The sequence below is a fragment of the Dermacentor silvarum genome, chromosome 4, assembly GCF_013339745.2.
Source record: "Dermacentor silvarum isolate Dsil-2018 chromosome 4, BIME_Dsil_1.4, whole genome shotgun sequence".
Classification (NCBI taxonomy): Eukaryota; Metazoa; Arthropoda; class Arachnida; order Ixodida; family Ixodidae; genus Dermacentor; species Dermacentor silvarum.
This window is the reverse complement of record NC_051157.2, coordinates 210,152,063-210,168,849: the sequence shown is the minus strand read 5'-3', so window position 1 is coordinate 210,168,849 and position 16,787 is coordinate 210,152,063. Positions and strand designations below refer to the sequence as shown.

The 16,787-nt window shown below is 48.1% G+C and overlaps 1 protein-coding gene across 1 annotated transcript in view; it reads right to left on the bottom strand.

The window, feature by feature from the left end:
- Positions 1 to 15,489, bottom strand: part of LOC119449216 (high-affinity choline transporter 1) — a 174,238-nt gene extending 158,749 nt beyond the window's left edge. The window contains exons 1-2 of the mRNA XM_037712396.1: positions 15,297 to 15,489; positions 12,362 to 12,469 (exon numbers count right to left, since the gene is read on the bottom strand). Of these exons, the coding sequence (XP_037568324.1) occupies positions 12,362 to 12,469; positions 15,297 to 15,489 (301 nt within the window). The remainder of the gene's footprint in view (positions 1 to 12,361; positions 12,470 to 15,296) is intronic.
- Between the last annotated feature and the right edge of the window lie 1,298 nt (positions 15,490 to 16,787).

The window sequence follows — 16,787 nt, the reverse complement described above, 5'->3', positions numbered from 1 at the left end:
CCAGATTAGGCGATTCGGATATGTTAGCAATATCATTTATGTATACTAAAAACAATAACGATCCTAATATTGATCCTTGAGGAACACCATGCTGAATTTCCAATTTCTCTTGTAATTTCCAATTGTACTTCCATTTTGTACCTCTTATTCAGCTTTATTACGACGACTGCCACCCTCGCATTAATGCTGTAGAATTCATCAATGTTGCCCGCTATGCTGTTACGGACTAGAAATCCTACCCCGGATTCTCTCTTATCTGGAAGACCTCTGTAGCAGAGGACGTGGCCGTTAGTCAGCACTGTGTAAGCGTCACCAGTTCTTCTAACCTCACTAAGGCCAATAATGCCCGAGGCAATGCCTCATAATTCTTCAAATAGTCCTGCTAAGCTAGCCTCACTCGAGAGGGTGCGCGTGTTCAACGTTGCCAGGTTCAGTTTCCATTGGCGGCCTGTCCGGACCCAGAGATTCTTTGCACCCTCTGCCGCGTAGCAGGTCTGACCGCCGCCTTGGTCAGGTGCTCCGCAGCCACTGGGCACTGAGGGCCATGGGTTAATTGTCGGAGTCATTAGGGAGGTAGTGGCCGAATACTGCACCAGGGAGGCCACTTCCTGTTCTGGTGAGGGAGTGACTGTGTTGAAGCTTAGTGGGCCTTCCTAGTTTGGTTGCACCTGAACTAGTATAGCCCCACTAGCTCTCGGATATATATATTTTTTTCTTGATGGTGTCAGGCACCACTCCATATTTGAAAATGTAGTGGACTGAAGTAGGATTCGAACTTACGACCTTCGCCTCGTTCACGGGGTTCGTGACAATGTCCAAGTTTATACAGCTGATAAAACTACTATCCTTACTCCGCATAGTTATCTACTATTTTGCTATCGCAATTGATGCTTCGCCTTTCGGGTGAAACTGCGACATTTTTCTAGACTAAACGTATCTTGATCCCCCCCCCCCAAAAAAAAGAAACTGTCTGCCCTTCCGCTGGGTTGGAGATGGAAGACCAGCGAAGCTGTACTATGGTGGGAATTATGTATTTCCAATTATGAGTATTGTGATGTGATGGTGCAATTGGTTATTTGAACTATTAAAGAATGAGAAATATATATATGATCCGGTGGTTTTCATTTATTTAGTGAAGACAGGGACCATGGCCTTATGGTCGCTACGGTACACCGCCATAGGGTGTAGCATATGTTGTAGGGTACATTTGGGGTGGCCACAGCGCGGGCACCCCAACTCTATGCCATCCATGTATTTAGAACATTTTCGTAGAGTGATAGACTGAGCTCTGTTTAAGTGTCCCACTCCCGCACCCACACTTAAACAGAGCTCAGTCTATCCCGCACCCACACTTAAACAGAGCTCAGTCTATCACTCTACGTCTGTTACAGACGGAGGCGTATGCATCGCCTCTAAAATGTTCTAAATACATGGATGGCATAGAGTCGGGGTGCCCGCGCTGTGGCCACCTCAAATGTACCTTACAACACATGCTGTGGTAATGCCCTACGTCGCGCGAGAGCAGCGAGTCTCCCTCTACGGAGGCGGACTGGAACTCTCTTCTCACTAGCCAAGACAAGAGAGACCAGCTTAGGGCAATCCAGAGGGCCCACGACATGGCCGTGGAGTTTAACCTCCCTGTCCCGTCGTGGGAGTGGCCCACCGGTGTCCCCCCCTAACGGGGGTCGAGCGCCGCCTCCGGATAATAAGTTCTTTGCCTGCCTGCCTGTACGGCAAAGGTTGGCACGTTCTTCATAAGCACGTCACCAACGCTGCGCGCGTTCAGTGCGAACGCTGGCAAAACGCCGCCGCTGTCGACAACAGTTCTGCGCATTGCTGGTGCTGCTACATGTCCAAGTTTATACAGCTCCTCAGAATTTTGAGAATGACAGCCCATAAACAAATGTCACGAAACAAAACACCGGCAGCGCATGCCTTTTATGTTAAATCTTCTCAGACTGAAATATTACAAGTGCGAAACAAAAAATGCTCGAGCCAATTAGAGTTATTTTCTACACGCGGATATGACCATTGGAGACTGAGCCCTTAACAGCTTCGCTGTCAAAAGTCGTTATTGTCCTCTGCGTATAATATAATATCTGGTGTCAGAAGTACGTTTACTAAGTCATTTATACAGGGGGTCCCAGCTATCACGCAGCACGATTTTAAAAAGAGGAACGGCGTTACGCGAAGCAAACCTAGTGCGTATTGTGTCCAGTGCAGTTGAGTAGCCGCCAGTAATTTTTTTCTTTACTGAGATTTAATTAGTTAATTGTAATTCATTACCCAACTCGAGAAGTACTGTTGAAATTATTAAAGTGTCTATGATAAAATTGTAGAGCAACATGAAAAACTCCCGATACAGCTTTCTGTTGCTCAATACGTGCTACATAAAAGTGTTTTTCCGAGCGTGACAGAAGCCCGCGAATGCATCCAAAGTGCCTCGAGCGGCCAGTCGCGCGGCAATACTGCGTGTATTCGCGGGCTCCTTTCACGCTCGGAAAAACACATTTATGTAGCCCGTATTGATCAACAGAAAGCTGTATCGGGAGTTTTTCATGTTGCTCTACAATTTTATCATTGACACTTTGATAGTTAAGACAGTACTTCTCGAGTTAGATAATTAATTACAAATAACCATGGAGGAAGGAAACCCAGGAGAGGCCCCGGCCAGCACGGTCGTATTGGAGAAGGTGTGGCGGAAGTCACGTGCTGTTTTTCGCAAAGGAGCACTGGGATGGATACCCCAAATGTCAACGTTGCCATGGCAACCGCGCTCCTGAAGCTTTCGCTGCTGCTCTCGGTCTCTGAAAAGTGAGGTAAGATTTTTCCGCCGGTGTCTTTCTCGCAGCACCTTTTGTTCGCGAGAAAAGCTGACTTTGGGGTGTGGTGCGTAGGCGTGAAAGTTGTGTTTTGGGTCTGTGAGTGTGAGTGTCAGCCAGCTACAGACACACTCAAGCAATCACGGAGCGGGTCTTCGTCGTCTTCTTCAACGTACCACGGAAAAGCACAGGAGCGCGTCTTCTTCACTAAAACTGCTGCAGAAGTTTCCTAGGCTTTGTTTTGACGCGCGTCGGCAGCACATACTTCCGGCCGCTCGTAACAATGCAAGTTCAAAATTCGCGCCCATCTGCTCCGGCGAGCTGCCGAACCCCTGATTGCAGGTGCAAAGGGAGATGGCTCACCAACATGTCTGCACTTCCGGCTTCAAAAACGTGACGTCAGGGCCTCTCCTGTTTTGTTTCTTTCCTCCATGCAATTAACTAATTAAATCAGTAACGAAACAATTACTGGCGGCTACTCCACTGTACTGGAAACAATACGCACTAAGTTTGCTTCGCGTAACGCCGTTCCTCTTTTTTTTAATCGTGCTGCGTCATAGCTGGGACACCCTGTATAAAATAAGAACAGAAGTGGCCCAAGTGTAGACCCCTGTCGGACGCCGTAATTTATCTTGCCCATTTGTGACTTCGAGCGCTGCATATCCATATACTGTAACCGATTAGTAGGGCAACGTCTTATTAAATTAAGGGGCGTACCTCTTATTCCATATTTATTTAACTTTTGAAAAACAGTTTCATGCTTGATCGAAACAAGAGCTTTCTTAAAATCATGAAATATTCCAATTGTGTGATGTTTTTGGACAAAATGTTCAATAACTTCATATTTAATAGATAATGGAGCCTTTGCAGTACACTTGTTCTGAAATCCATATTGATGTCCGGTTTTGTGTGTGTGTGTGTGTGTGTTTTTTTTTTTGGGGGGGGGGGGGGGGGGGGGCTACAGAAGTTTGCAATTCGAACATATATGACGCATTCTATAACTTTTGACAAAATTGGCAAAACACAAATGTGCTTATAGTTATTCATGCCATTTTCATCACCAATTTTGTGAGTAACCGATACTCTAGCTATTTTCAATTTTGGGGGGAACGTTCCAGTGCTCAAAATAAGGTTGCAAATATGTACAAACGGTGCGCTAATGTGCTTTGAAACTGCTTTTAAAGGTTCTGCCTTTATACTGTCAAAACTCACAGCACATTTTTTACTCAAATTCTGTATCAGCCTAGCTATTTCCGATTCATCTGTGGGAGTTAGGAAAATAGATTCCGAGACGCGTGCTGTAATAATATACGATTTGTAAGACTGGTCGGCACCATTTGAAATATCGGAAGCTCCTGATCTCAAAAAATGATCATTGAACATAATGGCAAGTAAAGTACCTGGACAAGATCTGCCCTCTATTTGAAGGTCAGAGATGGTCTTCGTATTCTTCTGTAGCAAAAGATCGTTCACAGTGTTCCAAGTGGCTTTCTCATCATTGAGTATGTTTGCGAACTTTTTTAAATGGATGCTGTTATGGGCTCAGTCTCCGATGGTCGTTTCCACGTGTAGAAAAAAAAATCTCGCAGTTTCACCCGAAAGGTGAAGCATCAATTGCGATAGCAAATTAGTAGAGAGCTATACGGAGTAAGGATAGTAGTTTTATCAGCTGTGTAAACTTGGGCATGCAGAAGCACCAGCAACGCGCAGAACTCTTGTGGACGCCGTCGGCGTTTTGCCCACGTTCGCATCGAACGCGCAGGATGTTGGTGACTGTTGCCGGTGCCTCTGGCGGCGGCTCGGATGTTTTCGACGAGATCAGAACGGGACACTCGTCAAGCAGCATTGGAAGTCTTTACCACCTTCTCGCCTCGCAAAGGTTTTATATGCCGTAGCTAAACGTCACCTCCCCTCCCTGCCTCCCGTCCTCCCACGGCCTTTCGCATGATGTAAGAAGTCGCGTTTGCTCTCTATATTTGGTGACTGTAAAGGAGGAAAGAGACGCTTAATTCTGCAGACCTTCATGGAGCACGGCGCAAAACGCGCGTTTGCTCTCCGTCGTGCGTTCGCTCCCCGTGAATTCGGGCGTCCCTCGCTCCCTTTCACTCGCACATACAGCGTCCGGAGCGCGGCGACGATTCATCGCCGTTGACGTCATACGGAACCGCACGGCGACGGTGACGACGACGCCGACGGCAGAAATCCGCTTTGGAGTGTCATATAGTTGCTATCGCAATGAAACTCTCATTGTTCGTATGCTGTATGTGCGAGTGAAAGCGCGTGAGGGACGCGCGCTTTCACGGGGAGCGAACGCACGGTGGAGAGAAGACGCGACTTCTTCTGTCGCGCGAAAAGCCGTATGGGGATGGGAGGGAGGGAGGGATGGAGGGGAGCAGCACCAGCAACACGCAGAATTGTTGTCGAAGGCAGCGGCGTTTTGCCCGCGTTCGCACCGAACGCTTATCAAGAAAGTGCCTGCCTTTGCCGTACACCCTATATGGTGGTGTACCGTAGCGACCATAAGGCCATGGTCCCTGTGGTCACTAAATAAATAAAACCACTCGATCATATATATTTCTCATTCTATAATAGATCAAATAACCAATTACACCATCACATCTTAATATTCATAATTGTAAATACATAATTCTCACCATAGCACAACTTCGCTGGTCTTCCATCTCCACCCCAGTGGAAGGGCTGACAGTTTTTTTGTAGTAGCTGATTCGCGCCTTTTTAATATCAGATCATAGCTTATTTCTGACCTGCTTAAACTCACCCAAGTACTCTAAGCATTTTGTTATTATGAATTCAGCGAACAGCTTATCTCTTGCTTTTTGAATCTTGCTTTCATCCTTTTCAAAAGCGAAGCGCCTATTCATGGTCTTCTTGCCTTGTTTTAGATGCGGAGCATCTTATAGCGGTGGCCTGTCCCGCGGCGTCGTTGGCGTCGGCGTCGGCGTCCGTCCGCCCCTCTCCTCATTCTCTCCACGCCAGCTGTGCGATAACGCCTCTCTCCTCCTCTCCCCCTCTCCACGCCATCTGTTCGATAACGCGCTTCTCCCTCCGTGTCTTCATCCGCCACCTGTACGATAGCGCGCGCATGCGCGCCTCTCTCTCTCCTCCTCCTCTCCGCGCCAGCTGCTTATATAAACCCAGTGCATGCGCCGCTGCCTCAGTTGCTACTTCGGTTTAGTCACGCTGCGCCGTCCGATGCGCTTAATGGACGCCAACGAATCTGTCAACGAACTGTCGGAACATCTTCAAACAGCAGCAGCCAGTTCATTAACAGAACCGCGAGCACCTCTGAAGACAAGGCTGCGCAGAGAAGAGCTCGCGACGCAGAACGTAAACGTCAGCGACGCGCAGCGGATCCAGATTCAGTTCGCCAACGCGAAGCCGCTTCGAAACGTCAGCGTCGAGAGGCGGATTCCACACTTCGAGAACGCGAAGCCGCTTCGAAACGTCAACGTCGAGCAGCGGATCCTGAGCTTCGAGAACGGGAAGCCGCGTTGGTTCGTGAACGTCGAGCAGCAGAACCTGAGGTTCGGAACCGTGAAGTTCAACGTAAACGTACGAAGTGAGCGGCGGAACCCGACCTTCGAGAACGTGAAGCCGCGTTGGTTCGTGAACGTCGAGCAGCGGATCCTGAGCTTCGGCAACGTGAACCAGCGTCGGTTCGAGAACGTCGAGCAGCAGCACGGCGTTCACGCGATGTGATGGTGACCAACGCAAGTTAACACGTAATAAAAACGTAATAACACCAAGTTAACAACGTTAATAACACCGTAATAACAACGTAATTAACGCCGTTATAACGACCGCGACGCTCCGCATCAGCCGATGGTTCCCCTCGGGAAGATGGTGTAATTTTTTTTTACGCCACAATCGGAAAAGCTAAATTATAAAGTTCTGTTCACTTTGTTATGACTATGTCCTAGTCATTCACAGGGTCAGTATTATTGCAAATATACGAGGTCTGTTAGGAAAAGTATCAGAACTTTTTTATGAACACCTGATGGATATGACACAAGCGCGCTTGCATCAGCCGACCTTGAAGCTTCGTGCGCATGCGCGAATTTTTTCCCGCCTGCCAATAGCGTCAGTCGCGGGGACGCAGCGTTTGAGTGAGGTAGTGCGCAGTGCTCTCGTCTGTTTTTTATTGCAAGGAAAATGACGGAGCGACTGGAGCAGCGCTACTGCATCAAATTTTGCCAGAAACTGGGCGCCAGCCAAGTGGAAACCATTCGCAAGATTCAGACGGCTTTCGGTGACGACGCTATGAGCAGCACACAGATTAAGGAGTAGTACAACCGGTTTAAAGACGGCCGCACATCGGTGGAGAACGAGCCACGCTCCGGTCGGCCATCAACATGCCGAAATGACCAGATCATTGCCCAAGTGAACGCTGTGGTGATGCGGGACCGTCGTGAGACTATCCGAGAAATTGCGGAAGAGGTGGGCATCAGCACTATTTCTGCACATTCCATTATTACCGAAGATTTGGCCATGAAGAGAGTTGCGGCGAAGTTCGTGCCAAAGCTGCTTACGGTGGAGCAAAAGCAACTTCGTGTTGAAGTCACACAGGACATCCTGGATTCCACAAACAGTGACCCCGACTTCATGAACAACATAATCATTGGTGCCGACTCTTGGGTGTACTGGTACGACCCGGAAACCAAATCCCAGTCGCCACAGCGGAAGCATTCCACGTCACCAAGACCAAAGAAGGTCCGAAAAGTGCGCAGCAACGTCAAAGTGATGCTGACTCGTCAAAGTGATGCCCGCGGTGTGGTACACTACGAGTACGCACCACAGGGTCAATCACCAATGAGTACTACACGGATGTCCTCCATTGCCTACGTGATGCTGTGCGGCGCAGGAGACCGGAGTTGTGGTCAACAGGAAATTGGCGCATCCATCACGACAATACTCCTGCACATTCCTCGCACTTTCTTGGCGAAAAACCAGGATCCTGTAGTTCAACAGGCTCCTTACTCTCCTGATATGGCCCCCTGCGACTTCTGGTTGTTTCGCAAAATCAAGAGGCCATTGAAAGCAGCGCGATTTCAGACAAGAGAGGACATTATGGCTGCAACGACAGCTGAGCTAAACTCCATTCCGAAAGAGGCCTTCTCGGAAGGCTTCCAACAATGGCAGCACCGGTGGGAGAAGTGTGTGGAGTCTCAAGGAGACTATACTTTGAGGGTGATTAGGTTTCCAACGCTCCAGTTATGCCACTTTTTTTTCTTCGGCCAAAGGTCGGATACTTTTCTAACGGGCCTCGTATCTCCAATCCTTTTCAGTGACAAGTTTCTGGAAATTGTTATTGTTTCTTGGTTAATTTTCCTACGCTGAGTATCATTTCCTGGATTTCGTCGTTTCACGCACCACGGAAAAAATGCAAAAATCGTTTTTGTAGATAGTGAAACATAAATCCAAGGCAATTTCAGTCAACTGTGTCATCGTGGTAGGTACATGAATTGTATTCTTATAGCCAAGAGAAAGCATTCTGTCAAGAGAACTTTGTGGTTGCTTGGTGACAGCATATCTATACGTTAAAATCTCCTGTAACAATTACGCGTGCGCCATTTTGTTCACACTACTCAAGCATTTCACAAGGTAAATATACCTGGTAGCGAAGCTTCCATAGCAGGTCATACGTTTAAAACGTGGCGGCTCATCAGCGGTTCATGGGGTTTAGCGCCATCTGTGTTAGTAGGGAACACTTCCGGCGGAAGAAAAATTAATCTGACGTCATAACCGTTAAAAACAGAAGTGACGTCATTTTGTTCTCAAAGGCGCGATATTTGTTTTCGGAGGCCTGCCATTAAAGCTGTATATTCAAATGCCCCGCCAGTAGACTTGATGGGCGTTCCGAGCTTTCATCGCGGAAAGCGATGCAGGAAAAGGTCAGCCGTTCAGGTGTCGCTGTTAATTGCATCGCTGCACAGAACATACTTTCTTTGGGGGCTGACGAACGCTTTGGGCGTAGAGTGCTCGTCCTTTCGTCGGATGCCAAGCCCGTCGGCCAGCGCTGTCGCACGAAAACTAAAGTAAACAAGTATCTGATGGTCGCAACTCACTACTTTTGACTGCACAGGTTAAGGAACAATAAAACTACCCGCGTCACCTAATTCAGACAAACGTCGACATGCAACACAACACATGTGAGGGGGGTGTATTGTAACAGGTGAACTTTACGAGCGCGCCTTTCCACGCACTCCAAGAGCTGCATTGCATTGCAACTAATAGCGGCGTAAACGCCCGCCGCTATCGATGGGCGCTCTCACGGTGGGCGCTGAAACAAGGTATTTATTGATAATGATCAAGTGAAACAGATGGTATCTTCTTTTCTCGCCATGCGTATATAAAATGGATTAGGAATTTTATTTTAGTTGAATGAATCTAACTGCGTCTCGCTTTAATTTAAAAAAACGCTTTTTTTTTCTTTCCCATTGTTTATTCCCTCCAAACATAGTCGCGCTTCAATCGCTGCTCCCATAACCACCCTTGCTGATGTCAGTGACAATTCGTTCTGAACCGCTTTTCGCCCGAAGCTTCGCGACCTATATGGATCGACCTTGCATTTTTCATCTATGCAATTCATGAAATCAGACACAGTTATTGAAGGGGGCCTATATATTAGCAAATACTGAAAAGCTTCGACATTTTATCATGGGAGATTCAAAATGAGAGGATATAACAGCACACTATTTCACAATATTGCATTTCACGCTGTCATGAACATCAATCGATACACCACCAGCCCTTTTATTTTCTCTGCAGATTGATGGACAACCGTAGTTCGCAAACGGCACGGTATCATGGTTATCAGTAGACCACATTTCGGTGAAAGCTCAGAAAGCAAACTGGTGATTTAAGTTGCTCAAAATGAAGTCGACACATTATTTTTTTCTTTTGAAGACTTTGCGCATTAAGGTGAATCAGTGATAACAGTTCTTGTGGCGTGAAGCAATTGTCTGGAAGGCCTCAGAGTCATAGTAGTTTGTTAGGTTTCAGAAGAGGACGTAATCACCTCTTGCGATCAGCTTTCATTTTATCTCATTTTATTGCGATAGCAATTATACGGACACTTCAACCGGATTTCTGCCGTCGGCGTCGCCGTCCCCGTCGTCGTCGCCGTCGCCGTCGCCGTGAGGTTCTGTATAGATTCCAAGGGCGATAAAATCGTCGCCGCGCGCCGTATGCGCGAGCGAAAGCGCGCGGGGTGACCGTCGCGCGAAAGGCCGTGGGGGTATGGGAGGGAGGGAGGGAGGCGGGGCGGCGCTGTGCTCCGGCACCAAAGGCGTATCTTGCCACTCAATCTCCCACGCGAAAGCAACAAAGCGGGAAGACGGGGGGAGGGGGGCAGCTTCTCCTCTGCCAACAACTTCTCCTTTGCACTTTGCCCGGGTATGCCGGTCGTCCGCACCGTCTCTTATTTCCACACTGCTCTGACCTTTGCATGCGCTGTGCATTCGCCGCTCAGTTTCCGTTGAAGCGATAGACCGCGCGAACCTGCGCTTGCTGCCAGCGTTTTGACAGTCGTTGGCTGCGGTCATTCAGTGTGATCTATTCATGTTTGCTTGTGTGCGCTGACACCACGATTGTTAATTCAGTTAGTAAGCCAATGTGTCCAAGTTTATGCAGCCGATGAAACTACTATGCCTACTCGGAATAGCTCTCTACTAATTTGCTATCGCAATCCACGCTTCGCCTTTCGAGCGAAACTGCGACATTTTTTCTAGATCCTGGAATGTTGCAATTTTAATCACCTTATGACTCGGGCTGCGGCGCACGAAAAGTTTGCCGTTCTTATGTCATGCGAAATCGTGTTTGTTTTCAAAAGCCCTAGTTTGCATCAGAAAAGCTTCTTATTGCATGCCGTGAGGTTTTCACTGAAGAATATAGCTGACTTTGCTTTCTTGAGTTCCTCTTTTCTTTGCAAGCCCTTTTTGTTTAGTTTGACGAGATTAATATCGCACCATCACAGTATTGGGCTTGTCTCCCTTCCTCTCGTTTCTTGAAGCTAGTCGGTGGGCCGCTTCACTGTCACACTCAGAAAACTGTGCAAGCTTAAGATCAGTTGCCAATTGGTTGAGTTCTACCAGAAGGTTTTCATTGTCGTGATAGGCCAAGTCATTCACTCCAAGATTTAGGCGTCTGCTGTACTGATCTAGCTCGTTCAACTCACGCTGAAGTTTTAACAGTGGAGCTGTTTAAGCTCTTGGTTAGGCCGCGTAATGCAAACAAAAACTGTGGGCCGATCCTGGAGGTACTGCAGAAAGGGTCCAAGTGCAATGGCACACACCCCTGTGAACTAGCGAAGCTGTTTAAGTTCGAGGATGGTCCGTCAGTATACGCCGCAAAACTTCCACTTGCTGATAACGTCAACATGCGTCACCTAGCAACGCTTCACCCCAGCTGCGCCGACCCTCGCCACAGCTGCGTGAGATGTGACGTCATCGCGCTCGCCGCATCGCTTCGCCTTAGCTTTGCGCAGCCATGAGGTCACCGCGCCGTGCGGAGTGGTTGCCGCGGCTGCGCATACACGGAGCTAAGCCGCGACGTCACTGCGCCAACCGACAGGAAATATAGGTCCGCGTCACCGCCGCGGCGACACCAAAGCTCCACCGTCTCCGCGCCGAGCACATCGCCGAGAAGATGGGGCGGCCGAAGAAAAGCGTCGGCCGAAGAAAAGCGTCACTCCTGAAGAAGATGAAGCGCGGCGCGAAAGTCGCCTCGCCACTACTCGAGAGCGAGTGAGACGACTTCGTTCCGATCCCAAGTATCGCGCCGCCGAAGCGGCGGCAAAACATCGGTGATTCGCAGAAGATCCGGAGTTACGAGCCCGCGAAACCGAACAAAAGTGTTTGAGCGTCCAGAATCGTCCTGATACTTTAATGACCGAGTGTTCGTTGCTCCTTGGGCAGTCGATCATTCCGGGATGATCTTGCACAAACCGAGGCCGAGTCTCGAAGCATAACCTCGCAAAAACTTCGCCAAACCGAGAAAAAGATAGGTGGGGTCACCAGCTTCGCTGTTTGCTCAGTCTTCGCGCCACTAGTGTGAAGCTGCCCCTAATTTTTTTTCACGTCTTTTTCTTTAGCCTGGGCTTCAAGCTTCACAACTCGCTTTCTGAGATCTGAGATGTCTGCAGACTGCTGTGTCATATGCGCAAGAATCTCATCGTAGTTACTGGACATAACTTTCATAGATTCCTCAATACTATCGACAATTGCTTTAATTTGGGACAGGGCGTCAACCTTTGATTTGATGTCCAGTAGCTCAATAAGCTTGCGATGAATTGCCGCAAGCTCCGAGGTGAACTTCTTTTCTAATGTATCACTTTGCATTACCGCGGAATTGGCGCTACGTGTCAACGCTTTGCACGTTGCGCATGTCCTAGTAAATAAATAACTAAGTAAATAAATGGTTCCTAGTTCTTTTCATTGCGAGTGCGACGGTTGCTCTCTCTCTCTCTCTCTTTCCCTCTCTCTCTGCGCACATTGAGCACGAACACATGGAGCTCTCACCGATGGCAAGGCTGATGGCGTAGCCGAAGGGAGCCTGGCACCAGGCGAGGCCGCTCACGTAGACTACCTCGGCGGTGCCGTTGATGTACCCTCCGCCTACCCAGGTGGCTGCACACAACACGTAAATTTAGCAACACAACACCACACGTTTTCCACACGAATATTCAAGCTGACATGGCGGTGGCGGCTTTCAATCACTTATTAAGCCCTAGATCGTGTCCCCACCACATCAGACATTCACCGCATGCTGCTACTTTGTCCTGGCATACATGTAATTAGGCACAAAGGCACTTACGTGTGTATTTATAAGTGTAAAGCATGTAAAGTAGGCATTAGTTTGGAAATGTTTTTCGTTAGCTGTGTTTAAGGAAATGTTGACCATGGCCATGTATATGGCCCATGTACGTGGCCCGATGCCTGCCATGTATAATCTTCTTTGACATGTTAAATGTGCACAAAAACTGTACTTGCTAGAGCAAAAAAAAAATAAAGCGAAATATGGTGACTAAAGTTCAAAGGTTCGCAAAATATTGTGACAGAAGCGAGATAGGGGCGAATGATATATTTACAAGATATATACAGAGGAGGCGAGGGCAAGAGATGTCCGATCCGGCCCAAGAGCTAGCGCCTTCCTCGTCGTCTTTGTCGCTCTGCCAAGCATCGCGCTGATCCATGTATGGATCGCTCCGTAACATCATGATACAATGAACGAGATTGCCACATCTGAAACTCGGTATACTCGCAAGTATGGAGAGAAGAATATCCCTACTATTCCCATATACTACGTCCACAATTACAGCGTCTTACAGAGTTGAGCGAAACATACAGCAATGGGCACCAAACTATTGCAATGTTTTATTGAAAAAAGAGGGGAGGAACAATCATGTGACACAAGTTTATTGTAAAATACGCGCTGCAGTTAGATCAAAGGCGCAAGCCTGCTGTGTTTTTAACTCTCTTTTTTGAGATGGTGTGGAAGCTGTTTTGTTTCGTATTGTTTTATTTTTTGCAGAATGTACCTGGAAACAGTACATTCATCGTGCAAATTATGGAAGGTGTTTCTTTGTAACTGTACATGGCTTATTATTTATACACATCCACATTATGCTCGCCGAGTTATTGGTCTGCTACAAGCGCTTTCTCGAAGCCGCTCAAGTTAGAGTGGTTTTACGCCTGTGAATAGCGTGTCCTCCTAAGCAAGCCATCTTAATCAGCAACACTGCAAAATAGTTACTGGTTACTTATTTATTGATTTATTTTTATTTATTTCAATACTCTCAATGCCACGTGGGGCGTTACAGAGAGGACTGGGTCTCAATACAATAATTGGAAATCGCGGTTTTGAAAGATGATGGAACGGGGATGCTGACAATGGAGGCGGGGAGGCGGTTCCAGCTGGTCGATGTCCTTGGAATGAAGGAATAAGCGTGTAGGTTTGTACGTGAACTTGGTACGTGGACCTTGAAGTTGTGATCGGTGCGTGCTGAAATATAATGAGAAGCAGCGAGTAGTGTATTCTTGAGGTGATGATTGGTATAGTATATTTTGTGGAATAGCCCAAGCCGCGCCATTTTTCTTCGTGTCGCAAGGTCAGGGAGGTCCAGCAAAATTTTCATAGCAGTAACACTTGCGGTGCGAGAGTAATTAGAAAGGATGAAACGGGCGGCTCGGTTTTGAATAGCTTCAAGAGAGGAGGTAAGCGAGGCAGAGTGAGGATCCCAGATACAGGCGGCATATTCGAGTTTCGACCCTACAAGTGTTTTATACAATAACTGTTTTAAAGAGATAGGAGCCAATGAAAAGTTTCGGCGAAAGAAACCTAACATGCGATTAGCATTGTTAGCCACGAAATCTATGTGAGTTTGCCATGTCAAGGTATTAGATATATGAACGCCAAGGTATTTATATGAGCTAACGGTTTCTAAGATAACATTATTGAGAAAGTAAGGATAAAGGGTAGAAGTGTTACTGTTACGACATACTCTCATTACTTTGCATTTATTTACGTTCAGTTTCATTAGCCATTGAGTACACCAGACTTGAACTTCGTTCAGATCAGCTTGAAGCAGCAGTGCGTCGCCTGGTTTAGAAGCTTTCTCCCATGCAAACTGAATCAAAGTCAAAGTCCAAAGCCAACGACCACGCAACGAACCCAAGAAATGCTGAGCGACCCGATGCGCTGCATATGTGATCTGGTTGCTTGTTTAGGATTGTATTTTTTCCAACGTTGAAGTTGAATGAAGACATTTCGTTAAGTTGCATAGCCTTTATATTAGATCATGTAGCCATTGATTACACGCACACACTCACACTTTCGCGGACGACTATACACTTGTGATCTCTCTAGTAGACGGCCGGAGGCTCTGCTGTTGCCGATACACGGTATCGGCCTTACGGCCACGATCGCGCTTACGTTCGCGTACGGCAGCCTCTTCTGCAGTGCGCTGCATCCGCGGCCTACCCATGGTGACGCCCGGGAATGCATTGCGTGACGCGCGTAATGGAATGCAGATCTATACAGTTCATCTTGGTAGCGTGGTGTTCCCATTGTTCTTATCGGTACAACTGCGAGTGTAAACAGTAGTGTTCTACGATACTTAAGTTGTGCGCCGTTGTTCTATTGTGTGCGCAGATAGTTCAATTGGGTAAGTTGGCTTTCCTGAAGTGAGTTTTAGGCGCTCACGGACGAATCAGTGAGGACTAGAAATCTTCGCTTTAAAAAGTAGGGTGCAGGGCTGCGATTTTGTAGCAACCGCTTTTCTGATGCTATTATTTTTACCGCTTTTCGCGCTTCGTCGATGCTCGATAACGATGCTCCGCCCGCGTTATATACGTCTTACCAGACGGCCGTGAACGGTGGATGATAAGAATGGCACAGAATCGAGTGTAAAGCATGCTAGGAAATGCGGCCCAACACTGCACCGCTCATTCGCACCTGTCATTGTGAACACGCCGACAAAGAGGCCGATGTTTCTCCCGGCGAGCATGATGTTGGACTGCTCGCCAACGGTGACGCTCTGCGAGTCCTTTTGCTGGCCGCCGCCCTTTCGTCCCGCCCAGATGCCTACGATGAGGATGACCAGGTAGAAGAACACAATGGCCACCAGGCCAGGGACGTTGACCGCCATGGCCTTCGAGGAAGACAGACGGAGAAGGGCTCTTGAGCCTTGGGGTTAGTGGCTGCTTGCCGGTCACTACCAGTCTTCTTCTTCCAAGCACGGGATTACGATGATGATGAGGAGGAGAATGATGATTTCCTTAAAAAATGAGAAAGACACCTGATTCTAGGTCTGTCCCTGCACGCTGTGAGCGATAGACCAATTGACAGTAATTGACAGTCTAGTTCGGGTAGCACGAAGCACGCACGTTGTTGTTGTTGCCACTTTTAAAATATTCTAAATATATGTTGAAATATGGCCCGTACCCCCGAGGGGGGATTGGCCGAGTTCGTCGGCCCTTCCATTCGTCGGCCCTTCCATTACCGGGAACAGGGGGGCACGCAAAGCTTGTCGTACCCTCAAAATTGGGTGTCGCGTTCCCTGTCGTCGGGGTTCGCTGCCCTTCGTTGACGCTGGGCTTCGGTAAGACGGGCTTTTAACGTGGGATCCGCTGCTCTGCCGTTGTAACCGAGCCTGGGCTGCCTTCAACGCAGGTTCCGCATGGCGAGTGCGAGCCTGCTCCCGGCGACGTTGACGGCGTTTCTAGTCGAAAACGGCCTGTTCCGCCGCCGACCGAACAATGCGGGCCTTTCCATCCGTTTGCCGTGCGTGCACTGAAAAGGAGACCCGACGCAACACGCGAGAGACCCTTTCCTTCCTTTGCCCTTCCCCGGGCGCACGCCCGCTCCTGATTGGGTGCTCCTGTCACGTGTTACGGGCGCGCGGATCACGTGTTTCACCAGTTTTCCTTTACTTGCGCGAGACTTGCGCGAGACAGGCTTTTTGCGGTCACACTTTCAACGGCACCGACACTTGCAAAGCAATACAAGCTTCGCTTGAAAAAAATCAAGCACAATTCCACTGCTGTGAAGGTGGATTACCAGCGAAGCAGTTTAGCACACGACATAGACGTGACACAGAATTTATATTAAAGGTATGAGCAAATTTTATTAAAACGAAAGCCTTATATCGTTCAGTTCAGTCGACCTTCAACGTCCCTGTGCGAAAACTGTGTCGTTGAAGTGAAATGGTACACAAAGGTAAGGTTTCTTCGACTCATGACAATAGTGATTTTACACAGCACTTAACAACTGTATGTACAATATAATATATACAGTGGATACAATACAACCATTATGTATTACAAACAATACGCTGATCTATGGTGTTGGGCTGCTGAGCACGAGGTCGCGGGATCGAATCCCGGCCACGGCGGCCGCATTTCGATGGGGGCGAAATGCGAAAACACCGGTGTACTTCGATTTAGG